This window comes from Triplophysa dalaica, chromosome 5, assembly GCF_015846415.1.
Source record: "Triplophysa dalaica isolate WHDGS20190420 chromosome 5, ASM1584641v1, whole genome shotgun sequence".
Taxonomy (NCBI): domain Eukaryota; kingdom Metazoa; phylum Chordata; class Actinopteri; order Cypriniformes; family Nemacheilidae; genus Triplophysa; species Triplophysa dalaica.
The window spans coordinates 7,721,349-7,734,083 of NC_079546.1; the positions used below are offsets into that span (position 1 = coordinate 7,721,349).

A 12,735-nucleotide genomic window follows, 5' to 3' on the forward strand; every position below is an offset into this window, starting at 1 on the left:
TTTCAAATCTTAACATGAAGGAACATATGGAGGGACGATTTGAAGCAGATAAAACCCCATGGGACAAGAATCTCCTTGTAATCTAGTCATACATAGCACAGAGAGTGCACAGCGGAAAAGAAAACAGAAAAATATCTGGTTTATCCAAGGGGCACCTGGAAACTCCACCTGTGCATGTGTGTGAGAGCCATTTATATCTGTTACATATGTTTGATCGGTGTTGATGTGTACATTCGTGTCCGTGTACAATTTTAATTCACTGTAATGTGCAGCTGGGTGCAGCTGTGTTTGGTTAATGGCGGCATGGTGAGTTTGGCCTCTTAGCCCGGCTCTTTAATGTTTGAGGGAGGTAACAGTGAGGAAGGGCCGGTCCGGCCCCCGTGGGCCCTCGGGTTAATGCATCTCAAACAGTCGAGCTCTTAACCTGTGGACCAGGGGCTCACGCTCACAGCTCACGCATATTGAGTCAGAGTAAGTTAGTACATGGCACTCAAACACAAAAACATGGTAGCAGATGTGCGCCTTTTTTTCCTCATCAGGGAGATTTATTGCACAGGCAGAGACGAGGAAGGGAGGGAAGAGGACCGCATGTTTGCTGCTGGGTATATTCTTGACCAGCACAGTGAGGCTGAAATAGGGTTCGGCTCCATTCATCCAGCCCATAATATCTTTTTGTGTTTGCTCTCAGTCCCTCTGTGCTCTGTCCCCCTTAAAAAACAGTTTCTATGGTACCCTTCTCTCCACAGCGAACAATATCTGCACCCTGGAGCCAGCAGTGCTGCATTCTCTTTTTGGGCTCCGGCCCCTCACAAAGGGCCCATTTCTATGGCAACTCGCAGTTGGCATGAGGAAAAGAGTTTGAGGAGAACAGTGGGCATTGTTGTTATCGGGACCTCAAAACAAAAAAAGAACCAGTGGGAAAAAACGATTCGTACAAGAGGTTGGGAAAATACACACACAAAGAAACAAAGAAACGCGCACACAACGACACACAAGCTGGACGTTACCTGCAGCTGAAGGGCGCCGAGTCCAGGCGACGCGGCAGCTGCCATAGTCGTAGGGATCAGCTGTAGGGGGTAGGGGTCACCTGAGGAAAAAGGGCATTATGGGTATTGTCAGCAAGCTAATCAAAAACATCACTTTTTCTCACATTTCAACGAAGACAAAAAGCCGTATTTGTTTCCCCATCCCCCTTTCCTCCCTTCGACGATGGAGCGACGCAGCTTTCTTTTCTGTCGGTAAAGACCGCCATTGTGTCGTCCACCCCTCGGCTCTAATGAAAGGCTGATTGTGTGACTGTGGCTCTAATACCCCGAGCACAATAGCGGTTGAAGGCTGAGGCATGATAAGGAGAGGACGGTAATTAACGAGGTAACATCAGCGGCCCCGTCTCCTCGGGCCTCGCACAAGAGCCTCGGCGTTGGAGAGATGAATCAGAACATGAGGAGTGAATAGGCAGAGTTATTAGCGTCCACCTGCAGATATGGGCTTTGTAATTACATGACAAGGAGGTAAAGGTCAGTCCGGTTCAGGTAGATGAAGCAGGAGGAGGGGGGTTACGGTTATCGGCGTCACTCCGTGACATGAGCGACTGCGAGTGTGCCCTCAAATCTGCTCTGCTGTTTTATGAGGTCAGAGCCACATGAACAATGGAATGATGCCGGTCGCAGAGGGGAGGAGAAGTCGGATACGAGCGTTTTGAGGAAGAACAGAGGGGAGAGGACCAGTCTGCTTAGCGTCCAGATAGACATTCTTTGAAATATATCAGATAGCTGTGACACCATAATTTTGAAAGAATCTGCGGTTTCTGCTATGTGTGCGTGTGGGAAGCGACAGTACTATTTGACACGAGCTGTGTACTAACTCTAAAAAATGCTGCTTATGCCTAAATAAATCTAGACACATTCAGTAGTTGTGTAATATTCTGTCTATTAAATGCCTCCATCTTTACTGTTTTTAAAGGGATAGTTCACCTAAAAATAATAATAATTTCACCTTTTATTTACCTTCATGTCATTCGAAACCTAAATAGGACTTTTCTCTCTGTAACCCAAAAGAAGATATTTTGAGAAATGTCTCTGTGGTTTTGTTTCCATGAAATGGAAGTCAATGAGTTCCAATGATGTGTGGTTACCAACATTCTTAAAAATACATTTTTGTGTTCTGCAGAAGAAAGGAAGTACAGGTTTGGAATGGCATGAATACAATTTTTCATTTGATGCGATTATTCATTTATTATTTATGATAAAAAAATCATGCTGAGAAAAATGCATTTTAGTCCTTTGGATGATGTCAAATTATGTCTAAAGCTTCCGTCAATTTAGACACGACATGATGTTTTTGTGCTTTACAAGGCTTTTTCGGACACATCCTTGGACTCCAGAGTATCTGTCTATAAAGGAAGTCAGACTCTTCTCAGTAAGCAATAAACCAGACGCTCCTATCAGCCTGTCCAAAACATTTTTCCCATACTCTGCCTCCCTCCCATTTTCAAAAAACACTCAGCCTCTGGGTTCTAAATTGCTCTGGACCCGGTTCAAGGATGTATTCCGGGGACAGTGTGTTTTGTCCTTTTTTTCTTGTCTTTCTGCCGGTCCCTATACAAACACAAGTATTCCAGCTATTTTATGTCTCTCCTGGGTACAGCTGTAACAAAAGAGCAAAACTAAAGAAAGCAAACATGTTGCTGTTGGCGGGAACGCGGCATCTTCAGCCTGACTGGAAGAGCTTCGTGTCCTGGCTCCGGGGAGCAATGGGTGGGAACCAGCATCCCCTCAGCCTAGGCACTGTGACCGGAGGGATTTCATTTCCCCGTTTTTTCGCTCTGGCTTTGAGGGTTCAAAACGCCGGCTTCGTCCCCTGTGAGCAAGAACTGTAATGGTAACTAAATGACATGCGTAATTGAAATTTTGGGCAGGGTTTGATGGTGCTGCTGGCTGTAATTGAAATAAAGGGTGTACGTATGGGTGGGGAGGCGGGTGGGTGGGTGGGCGTGAGGAGAACGAGGGAGGGGGGACTTGTTTGGGAAACTGTGAAGCGCGGTGGGCGGAGCTGGAGTTGCGGACGGTTCAACTCACGAGGGACTCGTACGTTTCCGAGTATGCGTGATTGAGTGTGTAGTCTATGCGCGTGTGTGTGCGTATGCGTACAGTTGGAGAGGAGTTGGAGGCGTGTGCGAGGCGTATTGGATGCCTGTTCTGGCGGCCGCCCGTGTTAATATGAAGAAACCTGGGGCAGGTCACTCTACCCCCCCGTGAGAGCGCGAGCGTTCTGCTGCTGCGCTGCTGGCACTTGCCGCCTCGTTTCTCGCGGTAAACAACACATTGCTTCACAGTTGGACTGCTACGGCCAAAAACACAAACCCCAGAGGAAGTTTTCTTTTTTCCTGTTCCTACTTTTGAACAAGAAACGCAGAGAGACAAAGGCGAGCGAGTTTGTCTGGTCTGAGAGTCTGTCGTGCAAAGACGGTGATGGGCATCGGTGGCGTTGGCTGATCTTAACAACACACCAGACAGAAGGGAGACGCAGCCCAACGTTGGGTTGAAGACTTCGCTTTTAGCAATCTGGTTTAAAATCTCTAGTGTGAACAATGAACTGGACCGAAATCTTTAATTTAATAACCCGCCGGTTCAAAGCAGCTTTTTAGAGAAATGCTGCATTAATACTCACTGCAGCCTGGTTTGTAGTTGAACCCGGGAGGAAGTAGAAATCCTTGTTGGGCCGCAGCGGCCGCCAGAGTTCTCTGATCGGGAGGAAACACTGGTATCATCAGCGGAGGCAACTGACCCTGGACCTGCTGGAGAAAGAGAGAGAAAAGAATTAAGATGTAGTACCAAAATGATCAAACTGGCCATGACAGATCCAATATAAATCATTTTATTTGACAAAAGTCATGTTGGCTCTGATGTAGTCTCAACAGTCACAGTAATCTATCTGAGCTTAACTCACAATTTAATTTCACATTTACTTCAAAGTGATTTCAGGTGGACTATATTTCATGCCGTGAGTCAATTGTCTGGCCCACACGCCAGAAAATGTATCACCTGGGATGTACAAATGCACGTAAACACATAGTGATTGTCCAGCACCAGTCCCCTGAGGATGAGTAAAGAATGGGGGTGTTTTGGGACAGTTGGTCCCCTTGATTACTGTCAGGGATTTTGTCACGTAAAGGATCTTCCTCATACTCTGGCAACAGCTGGCCTCCGTTTCAGCGGAGAGTGCCATGCTCGGCACCATGCCACACCACTTCACAAGGTTTCCCGGATTAAAAAAGTGAGGGATGAAAAAACCCAAACCAGAGACTGGCAAGGGGAGCGTCTTGAGACACACAGACCCATAGAAGAGGACAGATGGTTCTACTGACAAGGAAATCTCAAAGCCTCCAGTATAAATGCAACTACTCTTAGAGGAAGTGGAAATGGAAAAGGAAATCGATAGAAAAAAGGAAAAGTGAGCTGAGGTGTTTTATCACAGCAGTAACAGGTTCATCTGAACAAAGCCTACAAATTCACTTTGTCCCCCTTTTCTCTCCATCTTTGATTCCCAACAGCATGTCTGAGGGTTTCTGTATTCTCACCACTGAGCAATCATTCCTTCATTTTGGTTAACCGCAAACGGCAGGCTTCCAGTTCGCAGATCAGAAGGAAGTGCTGTTTTATAGTTGCGTTTCGACAGGGCCCCCCACGGGTTGTTGCGGATCTGACTACCAGTCCTAATTGGACATATGCTCTTCTGGTTCTCCTCGCCTCGAGGTAAGGCTCCGTGGTCACAACGGCGCTCGTAAATGTACGCTCGCCAGCGCATACTAGCACGTGTGCGTCTGTGTTCTTCGGTGGTTTCGAGCGAGGAGTGTTTTCGTGGCAAATTAAAAGCACACGCTCTTTCCTTAAACGCGCAGACGTGTAAGCAAGCGTGTGTGGGTGCATACGGAATTAAAGGCTCGTGGATCTCCTCAAAGCGCTCGAACCGTCATGCTGTTCTCTATTCAATCAAAGTAGCAAATAGCATTACCCACGCAGAGTAGGTGAAGCAGATATTGACGTTTTCAGGCCAGATAATGCAGTTTGATGCAGGGTGACGTACGTCGCGAATTAAAGTTGAACAATAGGCAACAACTTTACACGTGTTTTCGAATTAAATTTTCATTGAATGCCTTGAATTGGTTGGTTTGGGTTAAGGCCAGCAAAGAATTTTAGGCATTGCGATTAAACTGGATGAACAAATGAGGCTTGCTGGTTGTCCTAGTTAACTAGCCTATTTAACCGGTTGGTTTTTTGGGGTAACAGAAGAGCTTTTTCCATCTTCGTCGTTTGTAATTTATACTGTTGAGAGAACAGGTTGTTTTACTTTATAACACTTCTGGTGGTCAGAAATGTATTGACCCAACAAGCCAGTGCCGTATTAATACAGCTTTTCTGTAGCTCAGTGGTTAGAGCACGGTGCTAGCAACACCAAGGTCATGAGTTCGATCCCAGGGATACCACATAATCAAATACAAATGTATAATATAATGCAATGTAAATCGCTTTGGATAAATGTTTATGCCAAATGCAGAACTCTAAATGCAATGTAATGTCAAAGCTGACGCAACTGCAAATATCACTTTCAAAATAACTTTCTTCTTAGTGTTAACACACAAAAAAAATAAAATTGAAAAAAATAAAGTGTTTGAAACTAGCTAACTTTGTAACTTTCACAGCTGATGAAAAAAGAGAGTGAGAGAACAAAATGTAGAAAAAGCCAGAAAGAAACAAACCGAAAGGGAAAAAGTGGAAAGTTGGCACCAGACTGAGTCAGAGCCCCTCGCCAGGCGGCACAGCTTGAACCTAAAGCTTTTTGAACATAATGAAGATGTGCAGATAATTAACATATGCAGTGTGAACAGGTTTGCTGGCACGGAGGAGAGAGAAACTCTAAGGTAGAGCTATTATTAGGGAGTAATTTGCTCTAAGAAGTAAATGAGTGAAACAATAGCTGCCAGCATTGACAATATGGCACACATCTGAGAACCCGCGCAAGAACGTTGCTTAAGAACGAATCCTACCGCTAAAATCTGTTTCCAGCCATATGCTCCAGCAATTAAAGGCGGGCCTCGGTGACCTCGCGCCGAAGAGGGGACACACAGCCATATAACTAATAATTAATTTGCGCCGGGAAAGCGGCGCGGCACACACGTACTGTACTTGCAGACTGGCACTCAATATGAGCCCCGCGGACGTGGGCATAGGCCATTAACTTTTACAGAGTGACGGAAATGACTGCCAGCCTGGTGCAGGCGTCAGTGTGACAGTAAAGTCCCTGATGAATACGATCACAATTATGGACACGCAAATATGCAGACGGTCCACTTTTGCTTATGTGGAGTTACTTCCTGTCGGTGGCTATGTATGAAGCTGATTATGCAACTGGCTAAACATTGAAGGAAAAAGAGGAAGCTGTCAATGTTCTTATTGCTTTCGCGTTCATGTGAACATGTTTACCGCTAAACAATACAGCTTTAACCATACTAAACTGGTTTGGTGGTCTTATTCGGGAAGATCAGCTGGCCGACAAGCTAAACCGGCAAACTAGGCTTAAGAGGTTGGGGCGGAGTTTGCGATCCAGATCAATAAAAAGTTACATGAGGTCACATGACTATAACTCTCTCCACCCTAATGCTTGATCCTTTCTCACCAGCTGACAAATGTGCCATTTCCAAACCCCACCAAAACAACAACCCCGCTCTCTCCAATCTCAAATGCGCGTCCATTTTCTCACTCATGCCCTTCTTTTTTCTTCCGAGTATGCCTCTCATTTTTTCCCCGGCGAACGGTCCTTTTCCGTGAGCCAAGGGCACCTTTGGCTGATTAGAGGCTAATGAAATTGAGTGGCGAGCCTGTGTCTGCACAGCCAGCCTTTTATTAGGCCCCCATTAGGTGTGAGTGCAGGAGGTGCGTCAGCCGCCCGCTGTAGGTGGGCATAACGCAGCGCCCATCTGCTCCTCTGCCTGTGTGTCCTTCCTCAAATAGCTCCCATTAGCTGCCAACCACCGGGCTGAGAGAAGCCTTCCCCACACACTCAAAACGCATGCGTACGGGGCACACGTCAGGCTGTTATATGCTGCTCAGGGTCAGTCGCTTAGGTAACACACAGTTGTTCTGCGGACAGAGAGGAGTTTGAAAAGGTATAGCACTTTGCATCAGCTTATCATACTTTCCTGCTTCTTTGGCACTATGGATTATTCTTCTGTTTATACTGACTTTCCTCGATCGATCTCTTTGCCTCCCTTAATGCCTTGCTGATCCTGCGGCTCAAATTTTTTGTTACTAATAGGAGTTAGAATATTAGATATGTCTTTTTCTTTCGAGGTAGATGCAACATGCCTTTTATTCACGATAGGACGGCAAGATATTGAAGAAATATGACTGATTTGGTAAATAATGTAATTTATGATAATTCTCAAAATTGTTAAATCAATTTCGATTATATTAAAATATATTTTAAAACTAATAAAGATGTTTGAAATCAAGAAAGTATTCAAAGAGTCACTCTCATTGTCTCGCCAGTGTATGCTATCTGCATCAACCCAAAATATTACTTTTGAGGTTTTAAAATGAGCTTTTGCAAACTATTGCAATATGCATATTGCGATATACATTTGCAATATTTACAATAGAAATTATAATCATTTAATTCGAATTATTTAATTATAATAATTATACATCTTTTATACGTTACATGTATAATATATACATAATCATTATCTCAATATATCTTGGAGTACTATTGCGGCGTAACTATAAAAATATATTTATTTGTATATATATTTGTGTCTCCATTGCTCTTTTAATATTAAAATGAAAAAATCTTTATTGTTTCATGCTAATCTGAAGTCTCGCCGCTGCAACCACTGGCTCAACCAATGATGTCCGGTTGGGACAGTATCTGTTTGGAACAATGACAGATGGGAGGAGTGTGTGTGAAACCCGGTCTCCTTTAAGAACTCCTCAATGCCCCCTGAGATATTTATGGTAACATAATGCAAGTCATCATATCAATATGTAACACGTGTTTGGAAGACCCCTCAAACCCCCCCCATCACCTGCAGTTCTGCACAAAGCCCAGTTCACACAACCTGTGCGGCCACTTCATGCAGCAAAAACACCAATTACATTCATTTAAGTGTAATGAGACAAATTAAACAATTACACAGCCCATTGGGTTAGCCGCTCCTGTGCACAAGACTCGGTCTAACAGCGATAACCTAACGCTCCTGTTGACGGATATTTGTTTCCCTCATCTCAATGGGAAAATGGATTTACGGTGTTGAGAAAGCACCGGCGCTCGGCAAATGAGTCTGATTGAGTTAAGGAGTGTTCAGGCTGTGCTTGACATCTATAAGCTAGTGCCGTGGAAGCTCTTTATTAGGTTACCTTGCAAAAATGTAGGTTGACTCTAATACACGTTTTATAAGCAAGCGTCAGTTTCTGTCGCCACTGTGTCTGAAGACTTAAACAAGTTAGTTAGCAGTACACCGGACAGCAGTGCCTTAACCGCTGCTAATTCCGTTCTGCTAAATATTAGATGTTCGATGTCAAATTAAGCAGTGAACGGCTCCTCACAGGAGGTCTGGCTACTCGTGTTAACCGGTGTTCTGACAGCATAAGAAGACTCACCTCGGCCCCTGAATTGTACCGGCACGACTCGCGCGGTGTCCCGCTGAGTCGGAGGTGGTGTGTTGAAAAGACGCGGCTAATGAGAGAACGGCACTCAGATGTGTTACTGTACTGCGGAGCACAGAAGGAGGTTGTACCAGTGGGCAGCTCCCAGCCATATCGCCCACGGGCCTGTCTCCCCATTACGCCCCTCGCTAAGCGTGGAAATGCATTACACGTACACTGCATTTCATGCCTCGCGCTTCTTCATATGTCTGCGTGCCTTAAGCTTCTCGGCAGGTGTGTTCTTTTCATCCAAAGGAGCCTCTCTTCCTCGTTGGATAACCGTGAGGGGCACCGCAAGGAGTCCCCAGCGAGGACACAGCTTTATTAAGCATAAAAGAGAGTGGATGTGAGTTACCCCCGAGAGCTTGGAGAAGTAGCGCCACACTGCGAGGTATATGTGTGTTAATTGTGTGCGTGCTTTTGTTTTTAGGAGAGAAGAAACTTCGACCCCTTCAGTAGAAGAGTTTCGTGAATTTCTGCAAGAAGATGTGAAGTCGTTCAAAAGCAATACAGGAACAGAAATTTCTTCTTACAGTAGTACAAAGCCTGTATTTCATTCTAGACGTATATACGTGTACAGTACACGTTTACTTGAAGGGAAAGTTCATTCAAAATGTTATTCGGTGGAGAAGATATTTCGAGAAATGTCTCTGTGGTTTTGTGTCCATACAATGGAAGCGAATGGAGGCCATTGTTGTTAGATCAATATATATTTTTTGTGTTCTGCAGAAGAAAGAAAGTCATACAGCTTTGATAAGACAAGAGGGTGAGGAAATAATAACAGTATTCTCATTTTTAAGGTATACTATCCCTTTAACTGTAATGTGTTCTGATATTTTTGAGTGAAACTACTTATTTGATTTAATTCAATAACGAACAATAAAGAATTCACATCAAGACCATATTTCAAACATGTACGTATTCATAAAATAAATAGACTTTTAATTTCATGTTGATACTGGAGCTTCTTTTGCCTTCCTCTGATTAAAGACTTTAGGCTTCTATAGCTTCTTTAAGAACTCTTTGAAGGTTAAGAAATACTATATTTGTCTCTGACGTAAGTGTTTTTTTCGAAGTATGTTACTGGCCTGTGTGTTAGACACAAGTTAAATGTGCGTTTCCAAGAGGTGATTTGGGGCTAATATATGATTGGCCCGTAACAGGGCTCTCCCCCTCTCGCCTCTCCCCCCTCCCTCGCCGCCTCTGTGTTGACTGTGAGAAACTATTGTTCCACTGGGCTGAATGGAGAAGTGCCTGTTTAGGAAAGGTTGCAAAGTCATGGGAAAAAGAAGCTTTGTTTCTGTGAGCGACGAGCGGGGCTGGAGAAACCCAAGCGGACGTGTTTTGGGGACTGACGCACACACAGCTGCTACCAACACAGACACACATAAACACACGAATACACAGACATGAGCCGATGGCGAATTTGGAATAGACACAGATATGTCTCACATTCACATTCTAAGACCATGTATACGCAAACAAACACAGCTGCAACACACACACATTCAGAGACTCGGAGAATGGCAAGGGTCCAGTGGACGAGAGAGGACTGTCTGTGTGTGTGAATAGTCTCAGTGTGATGTGGCTTCCTGGCGGAGTCTCCTCTCAAGCCTAAGTCTCATTTTATCAACCAAATTAGACTCATCTCATCTCCCCTCGTGCACACAAAGCCTTTATTTGCTTCACACCTGCCAACACAAAGCAGGCCAGTGTATCTCCGTTCTATCGATCAGTCAGCTGGGATAAACCAATCGAAACGCATCTTTACATTCCAAAAGCCCCAAAACCAGCCATAGGGATAGTACCTACATGATTATTTATCCAAGGTCATCTTAATCTCAGATTATACTTGTGGTATGTCTGAATAAATAGTTCAGTAGTTCTGATTTAAAATCGAGGGAGCAGATGAATTTCCGAATTTCTGACCTTTTGAGTCAGCATCTTATGATGAAACCTCGAAAGTGACTGATCTTTCATACTCTCTTCCAAGGTAATAAAAGTAAACAAAAACTATTAAAACATTTCTTTTATTTGAAATCAAATCGGCTGAAATATAAAATAAACTTTAGAAATTTTTATTTGATATTTATATAAGAATAAATAAATGAATAATTCATTAATAAAATGAATAAAGAACTTATTAAAAAAATGTATACAAATAATGATAATAAATGAAAATATTAAAGCTAATTCAAAATACTTATTTAATTTAGCTAATTAAATATATATATATATATATATATATATATATATATATTTTAAATAAAACAGAAAAAAACTACAATAACTCTGCTCTCTTCATATACAGCAACTTAATTCCCTTTAAAACCTTTTTAAACAGAATTGAATCCTTTTTAGAACTTTGAAACCAGCAGTTTTATGACTATATATTAGTACTGATTTTTAAGATTATTCGGTTGCCCTGAGGGGCACAGTGAAAACTAGAAACAGTCAGCAAATTTTTTATATTTTTTACGTGTCAACTTGGAAACCAAAGATTTAATCTGGGCATTCAACGTAAGTATGCTGTAGCAATGCATGCTGCAATGACATCCTTTTTTTTTTTTTTTTTAATGAATCAGATTTTTTAATTACTCAAAACAAAGAGAAGAAGAGTCTTGAAGAGTGCACATATGACACTTTTAAATGCTCTATAGACGAGCAGCTCAACTCCCGAAATCTCTCACAGAAGTGGTATAAATACAGTACATCCTGAATTACATGTGTAGCAAGTTTTTGATTGCTCAAGAAAAAAAACCTTGCAGGTTTGGACGCAGGACATCATGGCTGATCGTTTGCGATTGGTTGAGGGGGGTTGATTGCTGATTGGTGGACCGAACGATTGATTGTCATGAAGCCCCACTGTCACGGTGACAAGTCGCCCGCATTGTGACATCACAAAAGACATCAAACGTAAACATGTGTTTTTATCTAGTGTGAGTGGACGCACGTACTGTATATATAAAGACTCACCTGGATCTGTTGCTGCAGGAGGTTGATTTTGTGTTGTTGCTGCAGAAGTTGCTGCTGTTGTCGCGCAATCTACGGTTAGAAAAAACATGTCAAACCGTGTGTCACATTTCAAAACGTAACATTTTTGTACAGCCCATACTTGTGTGTGTGGAGGTAAACATTGATTTTAAAGGGTGTGTTTCCAACCAGTGTCTCCCAGTATGTTAGTGTATGTATTATTACAGATCAGTTTTCTTTTGTAAAGCTGAGCTCCCCAGAAGCTACAACACACAACAAAGCCGAAACAAACTCCTCTGTATGCAAACACCTCATGTCTCCTACCTGTGTGCTGGAGGGGACCTGAACGCTCCGCACACACATTTCAATGAAACAGGGGGATGGAAAGAACAGTGGGTTTCTTTGTGAATGTGGCTGAAGGAGGAGAGCGCTAATATGTTGATACACACCCTTACCTCTCCTCCACACACACAGTGATAACACTGCTCTATAATTTGCACAATTTAATCATTCATCATAGTAAAACTGTTCTAACTAGCTGTAATGCGACATGTTTTCAGTGTCAGGTCATTTATCTGTCCACACTGAAAGAGTCATAACACAGCTAAGCGGAGCTGCATTTTATACAAATCAAGCTTGTGTCATTGAAAAATCCACGTCAGTCATCTAAAGTGTTGGATGAATGTGTTTCTACGTGCATAATTGATCCGTGACTCGTACATAATAATATTCAAGCTGAATATGTATTGCTGACCTGGTCCTGTTGCTGTTTTGCCAGCTCCATTTGCTGGCGCTGCTTTTCGATCTGCGAAGCGGCCAGTTTCTTCTGCTCCTCATTGGCGGCCAAAAGCTGCTCTCGGAGGCTGCTGAGCTGCGTGATCATTCCCATCAGCTGCCGTTCCTTCTCCGCCAGGCTGTCCGGGGTGCCTGCAGGGGTTAAAGGGCACAGGCCGGAGGTCAAATAGCCGGTAGAGGAAGAAGTCTTGCGGCCAGATGTGCTCCGGCTTGGATGTGCTGTCGCCTTCATTTCGGAGATGTGTTTACCTAGCCGTCGCTATAC

The 12,735-nt window shown here is 43.5% G+C and overlaps 1 protein-coding gene across 9 annotated transcripts in view; it reads right to left on the reverse strand.

The window, feature by feature from the left end:
• Positions 1–12,735, reverse strand: part of sox5 (SRY-box transcription factor 5) — a 162,825-nt gene that overhangs the window by 21,118 nt on the left and 128,972 nt on the right. For 6 of the 9 annotated variants that reach the window (XM_056748660.1, XM_056748658.1, XM_056748657.1 and 3 more), the window contains 4 exons: positions 12,430–12,602; positions 11,679–11,747; positions 3,670–3,796; positions 1,008–1,087 (listed from right to left, as the gene is read on the reverse strand). In XM_056748660.1, coding sequence (XP_056604638.1) covers positions 1,008–1,087; positions 3,670–3,796; positions 11,679–11,747; positions 12,430–12,602 — 449 coding nt within the window. The remainder of the gene's footprint in view (positions 1–1,007; positions 1,088–3,669; positions 3,797–11,678; positions 11,748–12,429; positions 12,603–12,735) is intronic. The other 3 variants (XM_056748656.1, XM_056748662.1, XM_056748663.1) reach the window with 1 other exon arrangement.